General features: G+C 44.2%; 2 protein-coding genes across 4 annotated transcripts; one reads left to right on the forward strand and one right to left on the reverse strand.

Annotated features, from left to right (window-relative positions):
* The first annotated feature begins 667 nt into the window (after window positions 1–667).
* Window positions 668–20,594, forward strand: phrf1 (PHD and ring finger domains 1). 3 transcript variants are annotated; one of them, XM_062547528.1, is made up of 18 exons: window positions 668–735; window positions 1,764–1,912; window positions 2,078–2,200; window positions 2,431–2,621; window positions 2,920–3,003; window positions 4,672–4,805; window positions 5,922–6,016; window positions 6,564–6,763; window positions 7,588–7,720; window positions 8,557–8,681; window positions 9,053–9,246; window positions 9,622–9,735; window positions 9,949–10,103; window positions 10,372–13,716; window positions 13,930–14,009; window positions 16,330–16,458; window positions 17,290–17,418; window positions 18,134–20,594. In XM_062547528.1, exons 2-18 carry the CDS (start codon window positions 1,822–1,824, stop codon window positions 18,299–18,301), a joined length of 5,490 nt encoding a protein of 1,829 aa, XP_062403512.1. In that variant the 5' UTR covers window positions 668–735; window positions 1,764–1,821; the 3' UTR covers window positions 18,302–20,594. The 3 variants fall into 3 exon arrangements, with proteins under 3 accessions (XP_062403512.1, XP_062403511.1, XP_062403509.1); XM_062547527.1 differs by lacking the exon at window positions 668–735 and adding an exon at window positions 911–1,004; XM_062547525.1 differs by lacking the exon at window positions 668–735 and having other exon boundaries at window positions 1,626–1,912.
* A 19-nt stretch (window positions 20,595–20,613) lies between these two features.
* On the reverse strand, window positions 20,614–24,276 carry irf7 (interferon regulatory factor 7). Its single transcript, XM_062547529.1, has 9 exons — window positions 24,181–24,276; window positions 23,750–23,912; window positions 23,480–23,660; window positions 23,311–23,399; window positions 23,047–23,098; window positions 22,810–22,944; window positions 22,017–22,403; window positions 21,625–21,740; window positions 20,614–21,405 (listed from the first exon to the last, which is right to left on the reverse strand). Exons 1-9 carry the CDS (start codon window positions 24,216–24,218, stop codon window positions 21,259–21,261), a joined length of 1,308 nt encoding a protein of 435 aa, XP_062403513.1. The 5' UTR covers window positions 24,219–24,276; the 3' UTR covers window positions 20,614–21,258.
* Window positions 24,277–25,741: the final 1,465 nt, after the last annotated feature.

Genomic DNA, 25,741 nt, shown 5'->3' on the forward strand with positions numbered 1-25,741 from the left:
CACCGCATAGAATTAGACTGTTGTTTTTTGCATCTCCCTTTCAGAATATGTGTTCTTTTAGCCTATTAGTGATAACCTAATACCAAATAATGAGGCCAAAATAAATCACATGAAATAACCTATGTTAATTGTTTATTGGATAATGTTTAATCTGAGAAAAGCAAAAACTCAATAATAAGCCTGCAACTTTCTTAGAATAAAGGCTGAATGTATGCTAACATAAACATATGCAGGTTGCAAGCTTGTGTGTGTGTGTGTGTGTGTGTGTGTGTGAGAGAGAGAGAGAGAGAGAGAGAGAGAGAGAGAGAGAGAGAGAGAGAGAGAGAAACATGCCATCTCTTCTCTAGGACATTGTGTACACTTGTTCTACAACAGTGTGCATGGAACAGACATGAAGGCAGACTTCCAATAATTCACCTGCAGGGGGATATGAGAGTGGATTCACCAGTTTGGCATGACAAAATGAGTAACAACATGCAATTTGCAGTATTATATAATTCATTGAAGTTGCGGTGGCAACGTGTCAAAAATGGAAACTAACTCACTATCTGATAAGAACAGTAGGCTACTTAATAGCAATGCGTTTAAGAAGCCTACTTTCCCTTTAAGAGTGTCACAGTGATTTGAGTGCGATCAGCCATTTCCGTCGTTATTCCCAGCCGGCAGCGTCAGTCAACGCACAAATCGCGGACTTTTTTCCATTAAAAAAATTAATTACTAACACAACTATTTAGGGTAGGTGCTTGACATATGGACAAATGAATTAAATGTTCCTTAAGTAAAATATATATATGTAATACTTTTGAATAAAGTACACACGTTACAAAGCAGCATGATATCAAGCATAGCTGAGTTAAAATTAGATTCAGGTCTGAAAACAAGGATAACTGCTAACGTTAGCGTGCTAGCCTGCTATCAAGCGCTCGTGTTGTCTAGCTAGCCCTGTCAGCCGAGACGCTTTTACAGGTTTCCGTGTGTAGGTGATAGTATATCCTGTTGGCGAGGTATGTGAATATATCTCTCCAGTTATGGCAGTGAAAACAGTTTAGCTATTTTACTCTCAATGTTTCACCTTCCCAAGGCTAATTAAATGACTAATGGGTAGCTATTTTGCCAATTAGCATTAGCTGACGGTACTCACTTTGTCAAAAGTGTTTGCTGGGCCCAGTGGTTAGCCTCTTGCTAAACGGGTAACCAGTTTGAGGATATTTTGATTTTGCATATGATTAATGTATTTATATTGTGATGTCAGGTGTTTCTGTTGCACTGTATGCACTGCTTCGAGTGTGTAAGTAAAAAATAGCGCATGTTCAACTACACGAGAATTTTAGCTAACGTTAGCTGTCTGGCTACATCGAAGCTAGCTGTCCTCGAACTGACCCGTATGACTACGAATTTGTTTTGTTTTGTTGACACGCGCCTCAGCCACTAACACACGGACTTGTTTGATTTTTAAACAATTGTTCCATTACTGATAAAGGCGATTGCCATGCTGGTTGGTAGGTGTAGTTACAATAGTTACACCAACAGTACTATATGTTAGCTTGATATCCCAAGAATTATGAAAGACCAGAAGTGTAGTATTCAAAGTAACGTTTATTGTTGTGGAAACGTAACAGGCTCTATTTAGTGCATCAAATGACCAGGAATTATCCATATCTTTCTGTACCTCCGATTGTATCGACAGATGCACACCATGGGTTGATGACCAGCAGTTTGACAATAGACCAGTAGAACTTATGCATGCAATCTTCTTATTGTAGTGGCCGTTGTCTCCCAGACTGGTAAAATAGTGCAACGAAGGTTTTCTGATGAGTAGCCATGGACGAGGAGGACAGCCAGGACGAGCTGATCAACCGAAACGCTTCCCATGGCAAGGGCAAGCGACCGGCAACTTCCATTATTTCTGACGGTTAGTTCTTCAGCCCTGGTGGGTAGGCCCTCAGGCCTATTTAACAGCTATGGTCATACAAAAACAATGACCAATTCTCCTTCTCTGCTCTCTCCGTCATGTTTATGGAAATATTCGTAAGTGGTTTGAGGCCTCTGTGTTAAATGACTCCTTGCCTGCTTTCAGAGAACATTTCTGATGAGGGGGAAGAATCGGAGGAAGAAGAGACTGACAGTGAAGGGAGTGATGAAGATGAGGAAGATAACCTTGATGGAGAAGTAGATGAGGAGGATGAGGATGACAGTGATGGTATGAGACAGCTGCAAGCAGCTGCGATTATTTTGCATTGCCACATTATCACATTATTATAAATGATTAGTGTAACATACCAGGTAACAACAAAAGAGAAAATATACCTATCCTACTTACTTCGAGTTGCGATGGCGTGTGTAGTAGACCCATTGTAGATAACACTGCAGTCAGTGCTTTAAGTTTCCTTTCCTGAAACAGCCATTAATGTACTTTCTCTTCCTCGCCAGTCGAGGAGGTTGGAGGAAAGGAGCTCGAGGGGGCAGTTGGGGGAACTGCTGTGGATTTGGCTGACCTCAGCTCAGACGAGGACTCGGAGAAATGCCCCATCTGCCTCAACTCCTTCCACGAGCAGCCTGTGGCCACACCTGAGAGCTGCGCCCACTACTTCTGTCTGGACTGCATTCTGGAGTGGTCTAAGGTGCGTCTCCCCTCCTCCTCACTCACAAGCCTGTCCCATAACCAGTCCAAGCGACACTATGCCCATATGGCAATGCTGTGCGTGGTGGAGTGTCTTCATTATTAGCCAGGAATGACACTCATTAGCCCTTTATCTGAGTTTGATTCGAATCATTTTCTTGATTTGTTGTTTAGAAGATATTTGAAAACATCTTTAACTTCTTCTGATACATGATATTTGTTAAACATTGTTAGATGTTATGAATTTATAGCATGAGCATTCAAATAGTTTACACTGTCCTGTTTTCCTTTCTTGTCAGAATGCAAATTCCTGCCCTGTAGACAGGATAGTCTTCAAGACCATCTGTCTAAGGAAATGTTTTGGAGGAAAAGTCCAGAAAGTTGTAAGTATTTTTTGGTTTATATTAAGTTCTGATGGTATGTCTTCAGATAATCAATTAGGTAATGAGGTGAGGTAATTGGTCACTTATTGTGTGAAATGGTAAGCAGACCAGAATCAGTAGAACGATCATGGGGAAAAGCCTACCCCGATCTATCGCCTCTGCCAAGCAAAAACATAACTGCCTCCTGGATCTAGACGGTGATATGGATCCCTCCCAAAATGTAGTAATTACTTCCTTCTTTCCGTAACTTTTTTGAGTTATCTTGCAAACAAACAGACAGACTAACCCCAATGGAAACATAACCTCCTTGGCGCAGGTAACAATAGACTTGGTGCGTATTTGAAGCAAAGCAGACTATCTGGGACACTTCTAGAATGTGCCGCTGCACAGCTGGTGGAGAAGGAAACCAGTGTGGTGGCAATTAGCTTTGTCAACAGAACCGGGGGGAAACGGGTTAGAAGGTGTGTTTGGTAATCAGTATTTCAGTATCTATAGAGTTGAGTCTGTGGGGCCTGCGTTTGTGGTGGCACGATGTCTTATGTCAATATGCACACGGATTGTACCACTGTTTTCATGAAAATATTAAGTCAAGAGTATTTACATGGTCTACACAAGGCTCTTACATGCCAGTGTGGGGTTGCTGATGCATTGTCTGGAGTGTGTGCAAGGTTTTAGGAGACTGCGTTTTATGAGTTTATTTGACATCTATCTATGTGCTGTAACCTTGCATGAAGCCTGATAAGTTTAAAGGTGCTGAAGGATGCTTGTTAATATTTGAACCAAACACCGCACAAAGCACACCAGAGATTGTCCACACTGACCAGTGATGAGGAAAGTCTCTCCTTGTGTTGATGAATGTGATGTCTACAATTTGATAGAATCTGATTGGCTGTCAGCTTTATATTGTTCTCAGAATCTCTCTGAAAAAAATCTCCAGTGATCTCGTTCTTCAAGTCGTTATTGTTAGATTTTATGTATGGACGTTGCCATTTCTATTAGCTAGAATGAAACTTTTGTGTTGTTTTCATTATAGCCGTTGTTTCTTGGTGTGAACAGCCCTTCAGTCAATGTCAAGTTGATAGTTGAAGCATTGACATGAACTGAACTTTGCTTCATTGTGTTTATGACATTGTTTGGCATAATTGATTGCGTAAGGGATAATAATGAATATATAGAACTCCGGTCATTATCGGGAAAATGAGTCCTGACAGGGCGAACAGGACCCCGACGCTACAGCGAAAGGGTCTTCCTTCGTCCTGAAGGAACTTTTTACTTTTTATTTTTACACACTGAGCTTGAATCAAACATTCTTTAGAACACAGTGGATCAACCATCTGCTTTCACTTTTGAATGAAGTTCCATAGCAAGAAGTGACTGTACTACTTGTGGAGTAATATAAAAGACGTAAAGAATAAGCACAAAACCCATTTACCTTAACCTTATCCTCTGTTATACTTAGTAATGGTCTATCATCGAGAAATGTGTGAAATATTTACTATAGTGTGTAAAAGTCAGAGTGGAAGTCAGCCAGACTCAAAGAAAACATTTATTACCCTCCATTTAATCAGAGATGTGGATTCTGTGTGTTCACCTTCATATGCATTGTGTGTGTGTGTGTGTGTGTGTGTGTGTGTGTGTGTGTGTGTGTGTGTGTGTGTGTGTGTGTAGATCACTGTCCAGAAGCCTCTAAAGGCTGGTCAGGAGGAGCAGGTGGATCTTGACCTGGAGCAGACCAGCTGTGAGGTGTGTGGTGGCAGCGACCGTGAGGACCGACTGCTGCTGTGCGATGGCTGTGATGCTGGGTGAGTGATGCACTCCACTAGCCTGGCACGCCCTCCCAGTGATGCAACGCCTTCAGGCTTTGCTGCTGGTCTGGTCAACTGCTCATTGAGAAGGATTTCTGAGTTCCCGAAATCTGCGGAACTGCCCCCTTTGGTCGAGAACCAATCAACTTTGAGCAGCTCCAACGGCTCTGGGTAGAGGCGTGTTCAAGGCAGAGGAAAGAGTGTTGTTATTGGTTTAAACTCGGCAATCCGCTTTCTGACATCTACCAGTAGCAAATCGAGGCACTTAAAGGAGGCGGGTCAACCAGCGCTGGCAAGAAACCGTGTTAGCACAGGCTGTTGGTCAGACTAAAGTCTCGCAGAGCCTTTGAAAGTCGATGGTAATCAGGCTAGCACTCCACTGCCGTTACTCCTACTTCCTGCTGTCACTCATACACACACACGCACACTCTCTGCAGCTTTCCTCATCCATACAGGAAATGACTGACATCTGTGTGTATCAAATTTGTTAGATCCCCTCCAGGGAATCTCAAAGCTGTGCAGTGATTTAAGAGAGTGAAAAGACTGTTCCGTTATCCGTAGAGTAATTGCTTCTGACAGGAAAGAGACACAAGGGTTACAAAATGTTCTTCACAGCACTCATCACTCATCTCATCTGTTGTCTGTGCCTGTGGGAATGTTTTGATAGGAACGTGTCTAGAGGCTTTCATGGTGTTAAAAGTGTTGCAAGATGCTAAATGATCACCAGACATGCTGGAAAACAAATATCTTCAAAACAAATCTCGCTGTGAAATAATACTTCCTACATGTATCTTTTTGTTATGGTTGTAGTTTTTTGCAGACAGTTTTGTCCAGAGAAACTTACGGAATATGTACAAAATAGTTATTAATGACAAACAGTTTGTTTTGTTTTCAAAAGACTGGACTATTGAGATTCAGATGTTTTGGTATCATCAGGGTTCAAAGTTTCAGTCTTATTTTTAGACTATGTAGCATTTGACAGTAGGTAATTTATAACGGCTTAAAAAAAAAATCGGACCACTTCAGGCACAGAAATTGTCCTTATATTGTGGCTCTATACCCTCTAAAATGCCAGGCTTACCTGTCCTGTAATGTCTGTCCTTGTGGTGGCAGGTACCATATGGAGTGCCTGACCCCTCCCCTGGACACTGTGCCTGTGGAAGAATGGTTCTGCCCAGAGTGTGCTGCCAACAACCGCCGCAACTCAAGTAAGTATGCAGTGTGATCATAATATATACAGAAGTTTCCTGTGTATTAGCCACATTTTTTATAAGCTGCAGGGCAGTGTTTTATGCAAGTTAAAAAGAAACAAAACCATATTAATACCATATTAACTGCTTCCGCGTATTAACCTCATAGCTGAAGAAATTTTGCAAAATCAATGTTTGAGCCTCGGCTAATAGTTTGGAAATAACGGTAACACAAGAATGGGAATCATTTGCTTGGAAATCAGCAAAGCTAATTACTGGAGCACCAATGCTGTGGTCATAATGGGACGTGTCCTATTTCTGAACTAACTGCTGTGGGTGCCAAATTTATCGCCATGGAAATCCCTATCAATTGTCATGTTGATCAAATTTACCTTGACTTTTGTCTCAAAATATTTTGTATTAAGTCCTACAAGTTTTTGGAAAAGGCTTTGAGAAAATCCTTGAACAGTTCTTGAATTTGATGTTGAAGAAAGAGTGGCTTGAACTAGAGCTGCCTCTACTCATCCATCCAAGGTTTGACCCCACTGCGTTGCCATTGTTTCAGGAACTGCTCCCGACAGCGAGGAGGAGTCTCTGTCTATCGCCCGACCAACCACAAGCCAGTTTCATCCGCCCGCCGCCGCGCGGCCAACGCGGGCCATCGCCCGCACGCAGCAGAGCGAGCGGGTCCGGGCCAGCGTGAACCGCCACCGCATCACCCAGGCACGCACCGCAGCCTCTGCACGCGCCGCAGGCAACGGACAGGTTTGCATGACGCTTTGCTGCTTCCCAAACTAGTCTCTAACCGTGCAGTCACACGCTTGCGTCCGGCAACGTATGCCTCATATTGTCACATTTCCATAAACGCGAACTGATTGGTTTGTCAGTGTTTGAAAATTTGCATACACGGAATTTCATTGGCTGGCGCTTGCGCGATCCGTCAAAAGTTGAACATTTCTCAACTTTTTAGCGGAGGCAACGTATCTCAGGCAACGCATCGGACCCACAATTCAGTGCGGCATGAAATGGAAGTCCAGCCAATGTAAAGTGAATGGGAAACCAACGGACGAACGTTGGTGGACGCAAGCGTCTGACTGCACCGTAACTCCACTAACTGGCTCAGAAGCTCGCTGGGCTGGAGTGTTTGTTTCTACTGGCCTACAAGGGTCTGATGCAGGAGAGCACCTGTTTGAGTCTGCACCCACAAGAAGTTGTTGATGTTGATGTTGATGTTGATGTTGATGTTGATGTTGTGAACAGAACACACTGAAGTGTAGTTACTAATAGTGAAAACCGCTAATGTTTGGAGAATGTATTGAAATGTGCAATCCACTGGACGTGTACTGTAGGTGTGCTTTTAGAGAGCTTACTTGCTTAGAATTGCATATGGACTGATCTGGAGTGTGTTGAATGAATTCTGTGCTCATGGGAGCTTGTGTGTTCAATTGCATTAATCTTTGTGACGTTCAGCACCTTGACTTTCCTATGTGAGTTTATTGATAATTGTTGTGTAATATGTTTATATATACATGGTATGTGTATGACTGGTGTAATATGGCATGGAGAGTGATGTGTGTTGGTGTGTGCAGTTTACACCCAGGTACCGGATTCAGACCACCTGGCTGGATGAGACCATCAACGCCGTTGTGGCTGGTCTGAGCACAGCTGTGTACGTGCGTGACCTCACCCCACGGCCCGCCCGTCGCAGGAGGAGGAGGACCGGTGAGTCTCTGTTGTGTTCTATGAGTCTCTGTTGTGTTCCATGAGTCTCTGTTGTGTTCTATGTCTATGTCATCAATTGAATGCTCTTTATTTTTTACTCATTTGATTAATTTGGGCATTTTGTGATGTCCTTTTGGTGTAACACCACAACGGAGTTGGTTTTCTTTTGAAAACGTTCCCTCCAGCCCAACACTGAATATTTTAAGAATTTTCACAGTAGTGTTGCAGACATCTTGTCTATCCCCTTCAGCCTGTAGCCTGCAGGATAGAAATGTGGGAGTTGAGGGCGTTTATGACCCGCCCCACCCGGCGGCCAAAATATGCGCTAATCATCGACCCAAACATGACAGACTATAGAATATTGTGTTGATGTTTCTTTGTTTCAAGAACACTCATAAGAAATAAGAGCACTGGAGTCTCTCTCCCTCACACACAATGCATGTCCGTCACCTCTCATAATGGTCATCAAAAAAGTTTTGGTAGTGTAATTTGAAAAAGATCTACAGATAGGCTGCCACGTAAAGAAAACAACCAATCTCTGGACTGTTGCTGGGCTGATTTGACTATAATTACAATGCAATTTCAATAGTCTACAGGCCTTTGTAAAAGCCTGTTGAATGTGGAGAGATGCGGGCTATATACTTAGTGCAGATTATTATTAATATGGTTTTGCCTCTTTAAAGTTACATAAAACACTGTCCTGCAGCTAATACACAGGACATTACTGTAGTGATGTTGACCAAACCCATCCACAGTATTAGCAAGACATCTTACCAGCGGGTAATGGGTTGACCCGCGTAGCACCGCTGAGTAACTTCTCTGCTTTCCTTTTCCAGTGAGGCGCAAGAGCACCAAAAGTGGCAAGTCATGTGATGGCGATGGCAAAAAAGGCAAAGCTGCAGGAACCAGGGTGAAGAGGAGAAAACGACGGGTTAGGAGGACCAAGTCCAGAAGAAAGCTGGTGAGCAAAAGTTGCTTAGCAACAAAGCTACTTGTATGAGAAAAATAGCACCAGTGCCCTAAAGGTGAATATCTGTTGTTTTCTTTGTGTATCTGTTCTAGTTGTTAAAGCCAAAACAATGTAAGAAAAATAACTGTAGAATGTACAGGGGTTGATTGTCTAAATCATGGTGCCTTCAGGGATGTAGTCATTGCATTGTCACATATAATACTTATGATTCGCAAATTATACCAGATCTTATGGCCAAACCTCCATCTTATCTTGTACTATACTTAACAAAGTTTTAGTATGATGTTTGTCAACCTGTCAGTCTTGAGTCTTCTTGATGATGATTTCATGGAGCTGCTCTCAACAACACGTCTTTTTTCCAGGTGGCCAAAAAGCAGCCCACGTCGCGTGGACGCATCGCCCGTAATCTGGGAATTAAGAAGACCAAGAACGGTTCCTCCCTCCCCTCCGTCTACCGTCCCTCAGAGACCACGCTGGGCAGCATGCGGGCCGACATTGGGGCCGCCTCTCTGTCCATCTACGGGGACCCTTACGATCTGGACGACTTTGATCAAGTGTATGTTAGCAACACTGAAACAGCAGCATTTCTTGGCTGTTGTGTTCAGATTAAATGTCGGATTTGTCTTGGCAATAAACAAGACCTGTTACATTACAGACATGTGCTAACTGTTTTTTGTGCAAATTGCACTTCATTTCTCAACAGTTTTAAGTTAGCTTGAAGCACTGTAGCCAAATGGGAATGGTTTATCTATGAAACACCCATTCTTCGTATCACATTTAAGTTGAATTGGTCCCCTATATATACCCCTATATATATAAAGTTATCTCTCATGAGTAAATTGCTTTGGATGAAAGTTAGGATGTTAGTTAAAGAATAAATGTAAATGTGTCCATTGTGTGTGTGTGTGTGTGTGTGCGCGCGCGTGCGCAGTGAGGAGGAGGAGCCTGCCCCGTCCCTGATGGAGCTGAAGCGTCGTGGCCTGTCCCGCTCCGCCATGCGCTCCCACCAACCTGTGGCCAGACCTGTGGCTGCAGGCGTCTCTAGGCAAGGATGCACATACACACACACACACACACACACACACACACACACAAACACACACACACCCGCACACCCTCACGCAGGCTCTCACACTTAATGCTACTTAACTTAAGTCCACAAAGAACATTAAGCCCTGAGTTAAGCCCAAATGTAAAGCATAAACACATCCAAGTAGAGTTTCTTGAAAAGCTGACGCAAGCTGTTCCTGTGCTGCAGGCGTGGCCTGAGTATCCCACAGGGGGAGGAGGTTGCCGAGGCAGCCCCCGTCCCTGACCTTCTGGGTAGCATCCTCTCCAGCCAGAGCATGCTGATGATGGACAGCTCTGACGTGGTCATCAACAGAGACGGCACCCTCAAAGCTATCAAAGCCGGTGAGTCATGCTCTGCTAATCTTATCATCTTCATGTTCTTGTTGTGTTTGTACTGTCATCAATCACTTGATGTTTTCATATGACGTGATGTGATATTGCTGAGGTAAAGAAACCCGAAACTGTTTTTTTTTTTTTTTTTTGTGATTTAAAATCCTTACTTTTGTAAAAGTAGTGATTTCTTGTACTCAGTGTGCTTCATTTTTGACTCAGAGCAGGCATGGATTTCCATTCTTAATCTACATATTTTTATTTTATATTGGTCCTGCAGTGAGTGTTGAATCACCAAAATCCACACCTACTTGGAGCGGCGGCAGTGCGAGTGAAAGTGGTCCGAGTCACTTCCTGCCCAACGGGGAGGCCGATCTGTTGCCGCTCCCTCACAGTAGCACCTCTCCACCTCAAAGCTCTGCCGCAGGCCCCATCCTCCCTCCTCTCACTCCTGCCACCTTGCCCGGTCTCTGGTCTCCTTCCGCTCCGCACTCCGGCCTACACCCGCCCGGCCTCATCCCCAGACCCGGCTCCTCTCAGGGCTCAGTCGCATTCCCTGGCCCCAGCCACTCTGGCCCCGGCAGCGACACAAGAAACGGCCACGCTCACACTCACCCTCGGTCGTCCAGCAGGGACAGGGTGGACAGACGCAGGGAGGACGGCCCCCCAGCGTCCAAAAAGGCCCCTCCCAAACCTGTGTGGGTGGATGTGTCTGTGTTACCGCGGATACCAAAAATCAGGCGAGACGGCAGCGGTGGCAGCGGCCAGGCCGAGAGCAGTAGCAGTAGCACCAGCAGCCGGCACAGGCGCAGCAGCGGCGGCAGCAGTAGCAGCAGCAGTAATGGCTTCCCAGACGCCTTCCACAGCCTCACAGGAAACCAGGTGCGGCAGCAGACCGCCGATCAGCAGGGAGCGAGCTCGGGCCAGCAGGGTAGAACCACCGAGACCTCCAAGCAGAGGCCAGGGCAGGTGGGGGCATCGTCATCATCATCATCGTCGTCATCGTCGTCTTTCACCAGCGTGAACTCCTCGTCTGCCATGTCTTCTTCTACCTCCTCTTTTTCTTCTCCGAGCTCTTCGGGAGCATCTTCGTCGTCCTCAGTGAGCTTTCGCATCAATGCCAGTGGGAGTTCATGGCAGTCCCGAAGGTTATCTAACCCCTTAGATCCAACGCAAACGGGGGCACCGAAGAAACAACAGGGTAAACCCATAATACTCTTCTCAAAACCCAACAGCAAAGATGCTTCAGCCAAGCCGGATGTGTACGACCCTTCGAACCCCACAAACTCTGCCTCGGACTCTGACTCAGACAGTGAAAGACCCGGATTTTGGCTGAAGAAGCCTAAGTTATTACGGAAAGAGACAGCTACGGAGGAAGTGGCTCCAGTGAAAAAGGAGCCCATGGAAGAAGTTTCGGTGAAGGTCGAGGATCACATAGACACTGCTGTTCAGATGAAGATAGAGCCTGAGTTAGAAGATGATGATGAAGATTATGAAGACATGTTTGCAAACATATCCGAAATGCCAGAACACCCTGAACAACTCTGTGAAATTCCTCAGGTGATCAACTGCAGTAACACTCCTGACAACAATCGGGTGAAAGAGGAAGCCCACCAGCAACCCTCTGTCCCCAGCTCCTCTTCCAGCAGCACCTCTAACTCCAGCTCCAGCTCCAGTTCGAACCCCTCACCCAGCCACACCAACGCCAGTGACCAGAAGGTCAAGACGGAGGTCAAATCAGAGCCCGATGATGGTGCACACCCCGCCAGGTCAAAGTCTCCCTCTAGGAGCCATGGCCCAGCGCAGGATCATCAACTGCCCCCTGCAAACAGCTCTGACAGTGGAAGTGGAAGGAGGGGAGAAGAGGTGCGAAGGAGCGACCAACGGTCCTCGTCCAAGGAGAGGAAGAAGGGGGACAGCCCAGCCCCAAAAGCTTCGGAGCGGAAGAGGAGGCACTCACGCTCTCGGTCAGGCTCCCGTTCGAGGGACAGACGGCGGTCACGTTCGCGATCTCGAGACAGAAGGCGTTCTCACTCTCGATCTCGTTCTCGATCTAGAGAGAAGAGGAGATCCCGATCGCGATCACGTTCAAGGTCGAGAGATAAGAGGAGGTCGCGATCGAGATCTCGAGAGAAAAAACACACAAGTTCCTCATCACATTCTCGATCCAGAGACAAACGACGCTCACGTTCTCGTTCAAAGGACAAAAGGCGATCTCGATCACGTTCCCGGTCCAGAGAAAAGAGGCGTTCACGCTCCAATAGTGCAGAGCGAAGGCGGAGACACCGCCAAGATAACCGAGAAAGGAATGATGGCAGGGTCAACCACAACCAGAGACGTGTCCAAAACCGGAGGCACAGTCGATCTCGATCACGCTCAAGGTCCAGATCCAGGTCCAAGTCTTCTTCCAGGGAAAGAAGGAGGAAGAGGACTCCCTCTCCTTCCTCTTCGAGGTCAAAGGACCGAGCAAGTGAAGTTAGATCCAAAGACAGAAGGAGACCTCGATCAAGATCACGTTCCAGGGAGAGGAAGAAAGGAGAGCCATTTTCGCAGGGCACTCATCTGAAAGACCGAGGCCTCCACAAAAATACATCATCATCTACATCCTCATCTTCGTTGTTATTGTCGTCCTCTTCTTCCAGAGACCATAAGGACCCTGCTCAGATCTCGCACAAGAGACTGGCCCCAACTGGTACTGCCAAAGAGGAGAAGGTAGCTAAAGATGTGAAACAGGAACTTCCTTTATCGGTCAAGGAGACAGGGACACAGATTGCTTTCTCAGGGGCTCTCAGGATTGTCAAAGAATCGGAAGACCGTAAGGAGCAGGACAGCAAGCCCTGTTTGGCTCTCCTGAAAGATATCAAGCAAGAAAAAACTTGGTCCCCTCATGTGGACGAATCTGAGCTAGAGGACATGTGTTCTCCTTATGCCTTCAAGCAGGATTTGCTGCACCACAAAGAAATCAAGGAGGAGAAGATTCACCCAACCATGCCACTGGACCTCAAGCCTGGGAAGTCTTCTCTTGATGACTGCAAAGTTGTCACTGCTTCTGTTCAGGGAGAGTCGATCAAGAGTGAAGTTCAGTCTGCAAGCGTAGCTAAGTCTTTCAAAGTGGAGAGCATTTGGCCTGATGAGGTTCCTCCGCCACCTCCCCCACCTCCACCTCCTCAAGGTACAGACACTCCAGAACACTGTCTGACCCTTCAGAAAGTCTCTCTGCCACCTCCTCTCAACACTTCCTCTGCCATCAGCCCCTCAATTCCTCCAGTCCCAGAGGACAAGATGGAGGTCCAAATGGACCTTGTGAAAGAGGAAGAGGAGTCATCAGCCGATGAAGACTTCAATGTGGACTACATGCTCGACAGCCTTTACCTCAAGGAAATTGGAGAGCGGGCGGGTGCTGATGGGAGTGGGGCTGGTGCTACTTTGGAGGCCCTCTCGGACAAACAGGAAGGTAATGTCACTGTCGTCACCCAGGCTGTGGAAAAGCAGGAAGTAGAGGGCTCGGACAAGCAGGAGACAGAGGATGCTGCGGGAATGGTGGGTTCCAAGTCAAAACCTCCAGTCAAGAGGGTCACTTGGAACATACAAGAACCTGATGGGCCGCAAGGAGAGAAAATCAGCAGTGAGTCTTTAATGTTGACATATCTAAGCAACTATGTCATAGTTGCACAACATAGGTGTGCAACTCCTAAACTAGATGCAAGTGTTGCCTAATCTATCATTCCATCTTTTCAAATGTAGTCTTTGGTGGATGGCTGAAAGGTTATGACTTCATTTTTTTGTCAATTGTTATGCGAGGGGCTTAACTGTCCTCTTTGTTGTATCTTGTCTCCAGAGCTCGCTCTTTATAAGCAGAAGCAAAAGCTGGAGGGAGCTAGGAAGGCAGCCAACACCAGCCAACAGATGTCCAGCCAGGTGAGGTGTTTTTCCCCATGAAACCTGTTCTGCAAATATGTCAATGTAAATGTATATCAGGCTTCTCGGCATATACAACGATTTTGGTCTCTGCATTTATCCCATCCCTGATTTAGTGAACACACTCAGCACACAGTGAAGTGAAGCACACACTAACCGGTTGTTAAAAGGATGTAATGTCCGCAACACTGCTTTTAGCTCCCATATTTTAATGTTAAAAAAAAGATAGGTAGGGGGTTGCTGTGGCGCAACAGGCTACAGCAATCATGCCATGAATGGGTCTGAGTGCACACGGGAACCCAGATTCGAGTCCAACCTGCGGTCATTTCCCGATCCCACCCCATCTCTCTCTCCCACTTGCTTCCTGCGAATATTATTCTAAAAACAAAAGAAAACCCTGCTGGACATTATTTTGCTGAAGCAAGTTCCATTTGTCCTGGTACTGCCAAAAGATGGGATGTGCACACAATAACTTTGTTTTGTTTTTTGTAGTCACCATTATCAAGGTCTCTGCTATGGGTCCTAAATCAGTCCTAATTTTACTGAGGAGCTAAAATTAGCCCCTCAGTAGGGCTTGTGCTAGATACAGTATGATACCAGGGATGATGATGATGGCGGCTGTCATGAAATTCAGTAGTTCAGTATGCTAGTATTGTACGTTGGTGCCACAAAGAATGCCCACTGTGGCAAGAGGACAGTTTTATCTCTCCATTCTTGACACTCCATTGTCCTTCCTGACATGGTGTTGGCAGCTCCATCCATTGGTAGGTCTGTGTAGGTCTGCAAATTGTAAGTAAGAACACCAGGATCTTTTTAACAGGATATGAGAGGAGAACTTTCAAAGAAAGGGAAACAGTACTAGGTTTTGTTCTTGTTTGTGGCTAGCCTTTAGACGCATAGATCTATGTTTGTGTTTATGTTTGTGTTATTTGGCAGACGCCAAGGAACACCTGCTTTTAAAGCTTCCCAAAGTTCCGCTATCTGAAACACAGTGTCATAACCGAGCTCAGAGGTTGCTTTCTCTTTAATGCTGTACCCCCATCTTCACAGGGTTGTTAAGTAGGGGTGTACAGGTACACATATTCATACCTAGCCATTTAGGTTCAATACTGATGTGTACCGAATGCAGTCTTTAACTGTAATCAACAGTACTGTAGACTTTTTTTGCCTTTGGACCATGTTTGGGTTTGGAGTACCTACAGGCTTACCATACCAAAAATGAACCGAACCATAACTTTAAAACCGAGATGATTTTTCTGAACCATTACACAACTTCTTTAAAGTTCCCAGTCACTGTGCTTGAATTCAGGCCCATGCAGACAGGCCATTTAATATGTGAAAATGGATGATAAAATACATAATTGCTTGCAAATTTTCAGAAAATGTCAGGCACAAAATGTACCCCTGCTTTAAGCCTTCATTCCCCTGATCAAGCACTCATTGTTATCCACCATCAATTCCGTGTTGGGACGTCCACCATCTCCGATTAGGGGAGTTTCCCCTTGAAATGAAACTGAAACTGAATTTTGCATTCCTGGGGTAGAACGTTGAAGGTAGTTTACTAGAAGCTGGTGTCTTACATTTGCAGCCTTATTGCTTTACCTCTTAATGACCATGGGGTGGCAGCGTTAACTAGACGCTGATCTTGCATGCAGGGGTTGTCCTTGGCATCAGACTGCATGCACATGTGAGGCGGAAGTCATCGGAGTAGCGTTTCAGATGAAACGAAACTTGAACTTGACACAGAAATGGGAAGAGTCTGGCCGTCAGGAATGCTGAATGGAAAAAAAATAATTGTGTGGGTATGGGTGTGTGTGTATTCTAGAGAATCTGGCAGTACTGCAGACCACACACAATTCACAAATCTCAAAGTTAAAGGAACGTGTGACAGAGACTAGTTTCAGATATGTTGCTATGTTTGTAACAACCCTAGTTTTCTGGGGGGGAAAAGCATGGACATGGAAAGTCTTTTTCGTTTTGGTTTCGGTGGATCCACCCACTTGTCTGCTAAACCTACATGCACAGTGAACATAACATACAAATGAACCCAGAACAATTTAAAAAATAATATTTAAGGTTTAGGAAAATATATGTCCCTTGAGTGTCAACCCGATAATCATAACATTCTCTTATATAAGCTGATGCTTCTGCCCCTACCCTTTGGTTAGGTCAAAACCAATAACCAAGCAGTTCATTAATAGGACCACCTTTTAATTGTGAGCTAGAGTGTGGCTGACCTGAGAACACTGACCAGTGGTGTGATTTGGATTTGCACCTGACCTGACCTGTTTCTCTGTGCACATCTGCCATGGTCCCACAGGAAATCATGGGAGCCAGTGCCGTCACCCCCACCTCAGCCTCAGGCTCTCTGGCCCAGGAGGAAGTACCAGGCTCGGGACAGGCGGCATCTGATCCTGGAGGGGAGGAAGACGCCTCCCGCAACGACATGGTGAGGAAATGGAAATCCCTGGGATTTTGCTTGATGTAGGAGATAACCACTGGGAAAACTGGGAAAAGATCAACTGGAGTAATGTTACTCTGTTTGGTTATTTACACATAATGTCTTCATAATCGGATGTAATATGTTACCTATGCTCTCCTGATAAGGCCAAATGAATGCTGTAAAGTACTTTCACTGGTCAAAGGTTAATCTCTGATCAGGTGTGTTGTTTGTGATATTTTTTGATGGTGTGATGCAGTGATTCTGTTTCAAACGTAGTGACCTCACTGATAAAATGTATTCATAGTTGCAGTGGAATTTCCTTCCAAGTCAACACACTTTCTGCCTTCCACAGTATGAATGATAATGTTGTCACTTGTCATGGGTCTCTGAAATTCACAGATGAGGCTAACATTTCATAAATATAGCACAGAAAAAATGGTTTGACTTGACATGCTGAATAATGTACGGTATTTAGCCATCAACTGATGTAGAACACATTGACAAAAAGTTACATATCTACATAAAACAACTCAAAGTATTTATCTTATGGAAGACCAAGGTGTAGCTAAAATAATTATGTTGACATATTATGTCACAGTTATATTTATTGGACCAGAGAAAGCTGTCTGTTAAATGAATTGCTTATTTCACAGGTAAAGCATGAACTTGTTTGTGCTGGATTTTCCCCCTCGGTATTACTGGTGTGGCTAACCTATCTGTTGACCTCAACAGGCCAACTGATATGGTTACCCCCAACTACAGTTTACCTTAGGAACTACCTATGGCTGTTCCAGAGCGGTCTGTCTTGAACGTGTCTCTCTTGTGTCCCGTCCGCAGTACATGAAGAAGCTTCACATGCAGGAGAGAGCCATTGAGGAGGTGAAGCTGGCTATCAAGCCCTTCTACCAGAAGAGAGACATCACCAAGGAGGAGTACAAGGATATCCTGCGGAAAGCCGTGCAGAAGGTAGAGAAAGGGATCATCAGGCATCTCTAACCCTGCCTGTGTTTGGGACAGATGTACTGGGTGATGTATTTTGGAAAGGCCCTGCCCTGCCCTTAGTGTTGTGGTCACTGGCAATGCTAGGTCAATACATATGTGGTCAGTGGCAATATATTAACAGGCTGGGTATTGCCACTGATATCCTGAATTGGTTCAATTCCCGTTTACAAGGTCCCAATTTGAATCGATTTAATATCCATTCTGCTAGTGATGTTTCAGTTACAAGGCCAATTTCGCTTGGATATGAAATACATTCAAAAAGAAAAGATTCTGTACATTGTACTTGGAACTTGAAGCGTTGTTAAATGTATTTGTATCTTTACATTAAGAATTGTTCTTGGAAAAGGCAAATGGCTACAGTACATTAAAAACATTGATCTCAAGATTTCATGAATTAATATTAAATCATTCATATCAATCTGTTTTAAACTAATCACTATTAGTACTATATTTTTTCATATGTGTATATTATTTAGGTCAACGTGTTGCCCTTTTCCCTGTTCAAAGCTGGTCATTAAGTGAGACATTTTGTATCACAGACTGTAAAGTCCTGCTATGTAATAATGTCATGCTTTGTGACAATGACTCTCGAGTTCAAGCAGCTTTGGTTATCAGCAGCAGCATCAGGTGCTGGTGCTTTTTGTTGACATCTCTTTCGCTTGTTCGCTCTACGTTCTAGGTGTGCCACAGCAAGAGCGGTGAGATTAACCCTGTGAAGGTGGCCAACCTGGTGAAGGCCTACGTGGATAAATACAAGCACGCCCGCAAGCACAGGAAGCCGGAGGAGGGTGCGGCCAGCGGGAGTGGGCTTGGTGCAGACGAGCCGGAGGACGAGGAGGACTCATAAGTGGGCTGAGTAATCCCTCCCCACACGTGAGGACAGGAAGTCTTCTTACTCACACGATCAAATTCTAATGTACTTGTTTGGTTGTTTAATAGGCTTTTTTTTCTTCTTTTTTTTTATATATCATTGCTCCCACCACATAACCCTGTTGGGTGACTTAAGGGCTTTGAGAAACCATGTCCTCTATTACATAAGCTCTCCCACGCCTTTCCCCTTTTCAGTGTGTGTGTGTGTGTGTGTGAGACAGAGAGTGTATGTGTACGTGTTTGTTCACGTGTTAACACAGGGGTTACAACTGCTTTGTCAGCTGTGTGTGTGTGTGTGTTTGTGTGTGTAAAGGTGCACAAGAAAGCCCGATTCATACAATAATACAACAATTCTGTACAATAATACCCCACCGTTTGTTTGCTGCATGTGATAGCACCACACTTCTCACTTAATCCATGCCTGTATACATGTAAGGAGATCCCCTCTATTACCACAATCAACTTTCCCCTGAGTCGATGAGAAATCACGCATACCAACTCGTTCTTCTGGTTCCACCTCTTTGGATCCCTAAGGCGTAAACGCACATGTGGAGCAGCGATCGTCTTGGTCATGGTTTATTACCATCAGTGGATTTAGACTCGTCTGAGCACCTGCTGTGGTTCTTACTCTCCTGGATAAATCACCACCATGACTAGCAGCAACCTTTAGGTTCTAGCTAGGGTTCTCCACATCCTGGGGTGGCAGGGTGTCCACGTCCAAAGTTTGTCTCTGCAGTGTGAGAGGAGAAAGAGAAGGTGTGTTTAATGAGACATAGCAATATCTGGATACGGCGACTCAAAAGGAGATGTGTGTGCTAACCCAAACTGGCCTTTTTTTTTTTGGAAGCATCGTCCATCGTGTGCTGGATCTCAACAACAGCAGCTTCACTCTGATACTCATGACTATGATGAAGAACACACATAATCTAGCATAGCTAGGCCAGCAGTGTTCTAACACCCACTATTACTGTTCATATTTTAGTGGACAGCACGTTTTATAACTTTTTAAGAAGTAGTTGATTTCTGTTTGTCGTTTCTCTTTGAATAATCTACTCTGGATGTCTCTTCACTGAATGCATGTGTTTCTCAGAGAGACTTTACTCAATTGAGTGATAACTCAGTCAGAATGTGCAATATTAATTATCTTTTACTTAATTAGCGTAGCTTTGGTCTTGAGAACACTGTAAATCTATCCTAATTGGACATGGTTGCTTCAGATCAGGAAGAAGTTATGTAAAATTGCCCGTCATTTACATAGGAAATGTCATGTTAAGTTACAGCTCTGTGAGTTGTATCCAACCGCCTCCATTTCTCAGCCTCGTGTAAAATTCTTCTCACATGCTTCAGGGATGTTTCAAGTTGGTAGTTTATTGATAAACCTAGGTATGTTAACTCAAGGTTAGTGTTAAAACCTAAAAGGGAAGCTTATTGGTTTTGTACAGTTAGGACAATGAAGCCACAAGACTCTTCTTTTAGGAGGTTTACCCCTTTCTTTGGGTTAACCTACCCAGGTACATCACTGAAGCACAAACTTGAAATGCATCCTAGTTTGAGAGCCTTTTTCGTTGTAATTTTAAGCTTGCTGAAAGTACTTTCTGACTGATATCACCACATCTGGCAGAGTAGTGTATTGTGCAGTTGCACTGCATGATTATACAGTCACTAAGTTGAGTGTAAATATGAGAGGTGGGGGGTTAGTTAAAGGCCCTTTTATTTCTCTTTTAGCGGTGTCTGTTTTCTTTAACGTTATTGTGTGAAGGGATTGAGGAGTTTGTGTGGTGTGACTTGAATGTATTTGTCTTTTTTTTTGTATCTTTTTTTTTTCCATGAAAGTTTGCCTTTTAGGGGCAGTTGAAGTATGGAGATGAGGGAACACGATCATTGTGACAACTGAGTTAGTAACACCGCGGCCCATTATGTGTATTGCCTTAGCATTTCCCCCCCTGCTTAATTGGATTGAGATATAGAGGTAAATTGTTCCTTTCCATTGATTGAACAAGTCAAATGTATGGAAAATAATTGTATGTAGACTGGGTGTCTCCTGCAGGCGACATTGTTAGGAGGAAACCAATGGGGATTCAGATTTTGCTATCCGAGACATCCAAGGAGTAGTAGCCAGAATGGACTCCCTCCCACCACCCCTGTTTTCCTCAAAGCCCTGCATCCTCTGCACCCACAGTGAACAGTGTCTGTACAAACTGCTTGCAACTGGAGGTTTCACCCAAGTGTTTTGTAAATATTTCTTCAATTATGTATTTAATAAAAAAGACAGATGGAAACTACAAGTCATTCTTCTCCTCTTTTACCAGCTTTATTGTTCTGAAAGTGTTTTTAAAAAAAAACACCCGCATGAGAAAGAGAACCACAATGGAGAGGCAATAAGGAAGGAACTGCACAAGGTCAGATGATATGTTACACATCTCAACACGTGAAACTCATCAGTGGATAAAGAGAAATAGCCAGAAAGAAATGTGTCATGTGTTTATCACATAATCATAGACATTTTCAAATAACAAAAATATAAAACAGAGCAGGGACTGAAAAGTAAGTATATATATATTTTTTAAAATATTTACAACCCATAGGGTAAAGAGGAAATTCTTCTCAAGAGAACATTATAACTACAAAGGTCAAAGAAACACACTTCTAGCATGCAATAAACATTGCACACCCCTTGCATAAGTGATTATCTGATTCACAATCTGAACTTTGTGGAGTGGACACTGGCCCACAATGTAACATTTATAATGTATGTCAAATATAATTATGATAGAGAAGCTGCCATGAAACTACAGTGACAAGACAGTGGAGTGAAGGTTTTTTTTTTTTTTTTTTTGATATTTCAGATATTGAAAATAGCCCTAGAAATCATTTGTCAGTTGAAGAAGCACGGTGGAAGACGGCATGAGTTCTTTCGTGGACCTTCGAGTCAGGTCACTCTTGCATAGGCAGGCCGAAGGTGCCGTTGATGAGGTCAAACAGGCTGTTGTGGGAGATCTGCAGACTAACGCCAGAGTTGAGTGAGGAGGCTCCTTCCATCTGTGCACGCTCGTGAAGTTCACGGCAGATCAGCGGCACCACCTGATGCAGCGGGGGAGAGGGAGGGGGATGTATGTTAAAAACTAGGGCACACAATTCTGGCCAAAGGTTGTTGATACTGCATTTCGTCAGTCAGTTTACACCACTCCATTCTGTGCTCCTGAAACAACATTTTGATCGACTAGCATTGCGAGAAGCTCAAGCTGAGCCACTTTGTTTTCTATCTACAGACTGTGTACAAACACCAGAGCAACAAGTTACCTTGACAACAATGAGTTTCTTCTCCAGGGGCTTTCCGTCTGGATATCTCTCCCCGAAGCACAGGTAGATGGAGTAATCTGGAGACCCCCGCTTATTTTCTTTGAATTCCATCAGGTCTACAGGGTGGTATAGACATTTTGGATTAGTTCAAAATAAAATAAACATGTATATATCTGCACATCCCATCAACCCTTCTTTCTACCATTTAAAGTTGGTCACAAGCTTATAATGCAAATTTACAGGGCCTCACAGGAAGAGACAATCATTTTGCCAATAGTTTTTCTGCACAAAACAAATTATTTCGATTATTAGAATGACAAGCTTGAAAAGGAATGTTATTAGATTGAAGTCATCACATTATTTTGAAGATGCATGTACATGAGGGCCTTCACCTTTGGCAAATTTCTCCCAAATGAGCAGTGGCTCCCGGTCGTTCTTCCCCAGCTTCCTGGGTTCCTCGGCCTGGCTCTCTGCAGGATTGCTGGTGCTGGCGAACACCTTGCAGGGAATGTCTTGGCGGGTCCCGTAAATGCCCGTGTGGTCCACCTCCAGCAGTAGACCCATCTGGATGCTCTCCAGCAGACGATTGGTGTACATGACCTGCTTGTGGTCCACGACGGCCTCTGTGCTGGGGAAACACACCGCCTGCCCGTTCAGGTCACCGATCTCGCGCCGGTGGTGGAGTTGGACCAGAGGTGCCGACACCCTCCTCTTCAGCACCTCTTTCTTGCGGTAGTGGATGGAGATCTCCAGCTCACAGATGGGAGGCAAAGGAGAAGCTGAAAATGCAATGAAGAAAGAGTAACAACATGTTAAGTAAGTATAGGCTTAGTATCACAGTTCTCACTATGTAACAAAGTGTGAATACATATTCTTATGCCGTAAATGTTGTAGAGTGAAAAGCAGTCTACATTAAAACTATGCACACTCATATGATTTATTTGAAAAAATGATGCCCTCCCCAGCACTTGGTGACCCTTGGACAGTGCATGATGTGCATGGTGCCACTGTTCACCGGGTACAGTACAACAGCTGCTGGCTCATATGATATGAAACAATTTTCCAATCAATCTGTAATTAATAATGTGGTTGCAGCTGTTTGCTGACATGACTTTAACACCTAAGAGTTGCTGGTAAGACTAGAGTCATTCTATAATGCTTACATCAATATGCACTAATATTTACCTTGATAGTATGGCTCGACCACTGCAACAGGTACGTTATTCTGCTGAGGCTGCTCCACTGGCACAGGTGGGAGAGGGTAGATTTCTGGCAGAACTTGATTGTTTGGAGCATAGTCCTCAACCCAAGGCTGTGCATCTGAAAGGAAAACACAACCATATGTAGGCCTACTCTTTGTCTTCCATCTAATGTTGCTTCCAAGGCTACTTAATATGTTAGGCTAGATGCTGGTTGACATACCTGGTTGTGGGTTCAGGTCAAGGGTGATGTTCATCAACTGCAGCTCATCAGCCTGTAAGTATGATAATAAAGTATTGTGTTGTAGCTAAGCTGCTGCATGGCTATTTAAATTGCTCCTGCAAATTCAAGTCAAGTTATTGATCCAGACCAATGAAAGGGCATCGTTGACGCATGCCATACAGGCTGATAGGCTTAAGATGTATTTGAACTCATTCAATAAACGGAATGACTTATTTGCAGTCGTTTCAATATGAAGTATTTTACCATGATATCAGGTGAGAAATCCGCTGGGTTAGCAGTATAGATGTCCTCAATCATTGGATAACTGTCCACCGGAAGATTTTCGAAGTTGCCTAAAAAGGGAACCTCGTTAATACGTGAGCAGTGACATTAAAGATCGCAACAAGTTGTCAAGGGGTAGCTTGGATCTTACATCTGTACTCAGGTTGAGCGATGAGCTGATACACTTTGTGGGGGTCCACTGAACCCTTGGAGTTGTCGTGCAACTGTTTGAACTGGTTTTTGAGGCTGGAAAGCGCGCAGCGGAAATTTGTCTTCCACTTGGCTTTGTCATTCGGATTCTCGTGAATTTTCCCACTGACGCATGCCCATTCCTTTAACACATTAACATTAATGTAAGCCACATTGGCGCTCAAATGTGGAAAATGTTTGCTGATAAAAACATAAAGAAGCTATAGCTTACCCTAAATATCCTGTTATCTCCATCATTGCAGTCTTTCCTGGAGTTGTGCTTCCATGGGATCCGGAAAGTTGTTTTCTGATCATCGAGCCAATATAAGCCTTCATACAGCCCACTATTAACTTGCTGTATCAGCCAGCGACCGAACTGAGGTCTGTTGTTGAAGCTGGTACAAACACAGGTATGTAGGTTAGGGTATGCTTCCACTACTTTCACATTTCTCAGCATTAGTGCAGTGTCGTATTTACTCATATGCGATCTCAGTCCTGCATTGCTACAGTTAAGGTTTTTTTTTTTTTCTTCCCATAATTCGCTACAACTCAGTTTCCTAGATCACAAATTAAACGTCATTGTGACAGACTAATTACAAAAATGCACGAGTCAATGTAGGCTGCAGACCTTGTCCAAGCACAACAATGTAATCAGGCAAATACCTATTCATTGTCGATGAATGTCCCTCCGTCACTTGCATTGCGTTGATCTATAAATTTTCCCCAGTGTCTAGCTGGTGAGCTGTTGCTTTATAGCTGCTGCAGTCCAAAACAGGGTGACGTTGATTTACTAGGCTGGGCTCAAGAATTATGGGCGGGTTAAGTAGTATAATCTTCATGTTGAGCATAGCAATTTGAACATAGCAATGTCATTCGAAACTGAAAGTGCTACCAACTCTATTGCATCATCAGCCGGAAGGTTTGTTAATTGTGTCTGACTGCTGCCACACAAGAGATTAGAGGGATTTCCCAAATGAAAGCGAGGCAAATGTTTTCAGATGAAAAAAGTAGCCTGTCATTGCATCAGAACGTTTTTCAGCTTGGGCGAAATACATTTTGCTGACACAGATATTTGTTTGACTCTTTGTGTTTTTTGTAACATGACAAACTATTAACATGGAAGATGTGATGCAGAAGACACCTAACTGATCTTTGATAGTGATAGCCGTCTTGAACTAGGTTCTTCTAGTTCTAGCAAACATTTCAGTGTTTAGTGTTAAGATCCTCAATTAAGTTTCTCACTGAAAAATAAGATACACGGTTTTGGGGGGAAGTATTCCCTATTGAATAATATCTGATGAATGCAAGTACCATTTTAAAATGGGAAGTGCTGCTGTTAATATGTGGCTCTCTTTCAGCTCAAGCTGATCTGCAGCTGTCCTGCAGTATGACCGGGTATAACCAGTTCTGAGGAAGATACAGGTGTGTGGTTGTGTGATTCATTATTCATCACTGTCGTGGTATTTTTATCATGGTTTGGCCTTGTTCTGAGTTGGCCTATAACATGTGATTCCTAAGTAAGAATACACACACACACACACACACACACACATACACACACACACACACACACACACACACACACACACACACACACACACACACACACACACACACACGTAAGGCCCCCCACCGACAAACCACAGGAATAAAGAAGTGATCCTTTCCTACGGGGCACTTCTCTGTTCCTGCTCAAAGGAGGTCCCCATTCAGGGCAGGCTACTTTACAGCATCTGCTATACTTTCACTCACTATTTTCACTATCTCTCTCTATATATATATATCTCTGTCTCTGTCTCTGTCTCTGTCTCTGTCTCTCTCTCACCCTACTGTATGTTTAATCTGAGATTGTGAAGTGATTGAGATGAAGAAAGTGCTACACGTTAAATGAAATCCCCTAAAATGCCATAGTCACTCACGGAGTGTCAGACGTGGGCTGGCAGGGCAATATTGTGGAGATTTAGCATTCGCGTACAGCACCGATTCTTAAACAGAAACACACGGAACCATAATGGGTATAGCTATTTATTTGGGGCACACACTACATCTCTTGCAGTTAAATCACACCAAACGTATTCATTTGATTTGAATCACAAAGACCTGGGTTATCTGACCGGTCTCATGACCTGTGTTATTACCGTGTCACAACTGAAGTTCAGTCCATTCTCTGCATAGCTCCATAAAAATTGAATGTATGAAGCTGTCTTTCAATGTTTATCAGGGG

The sequence above is a fragment of the Sardina pilchardus genome, chromosome 10 (assembly GCF_963854185.1).
Source record: "Sardina pilchardus chromosome 10, fSarPil1.1, whole genome shotgun sequence".
NCBI lineage: Eukaryota > Metazoa > Chordata > Actinopteri > Clupeiformes > Clupeidae > Sardina > Sardina pilchardus.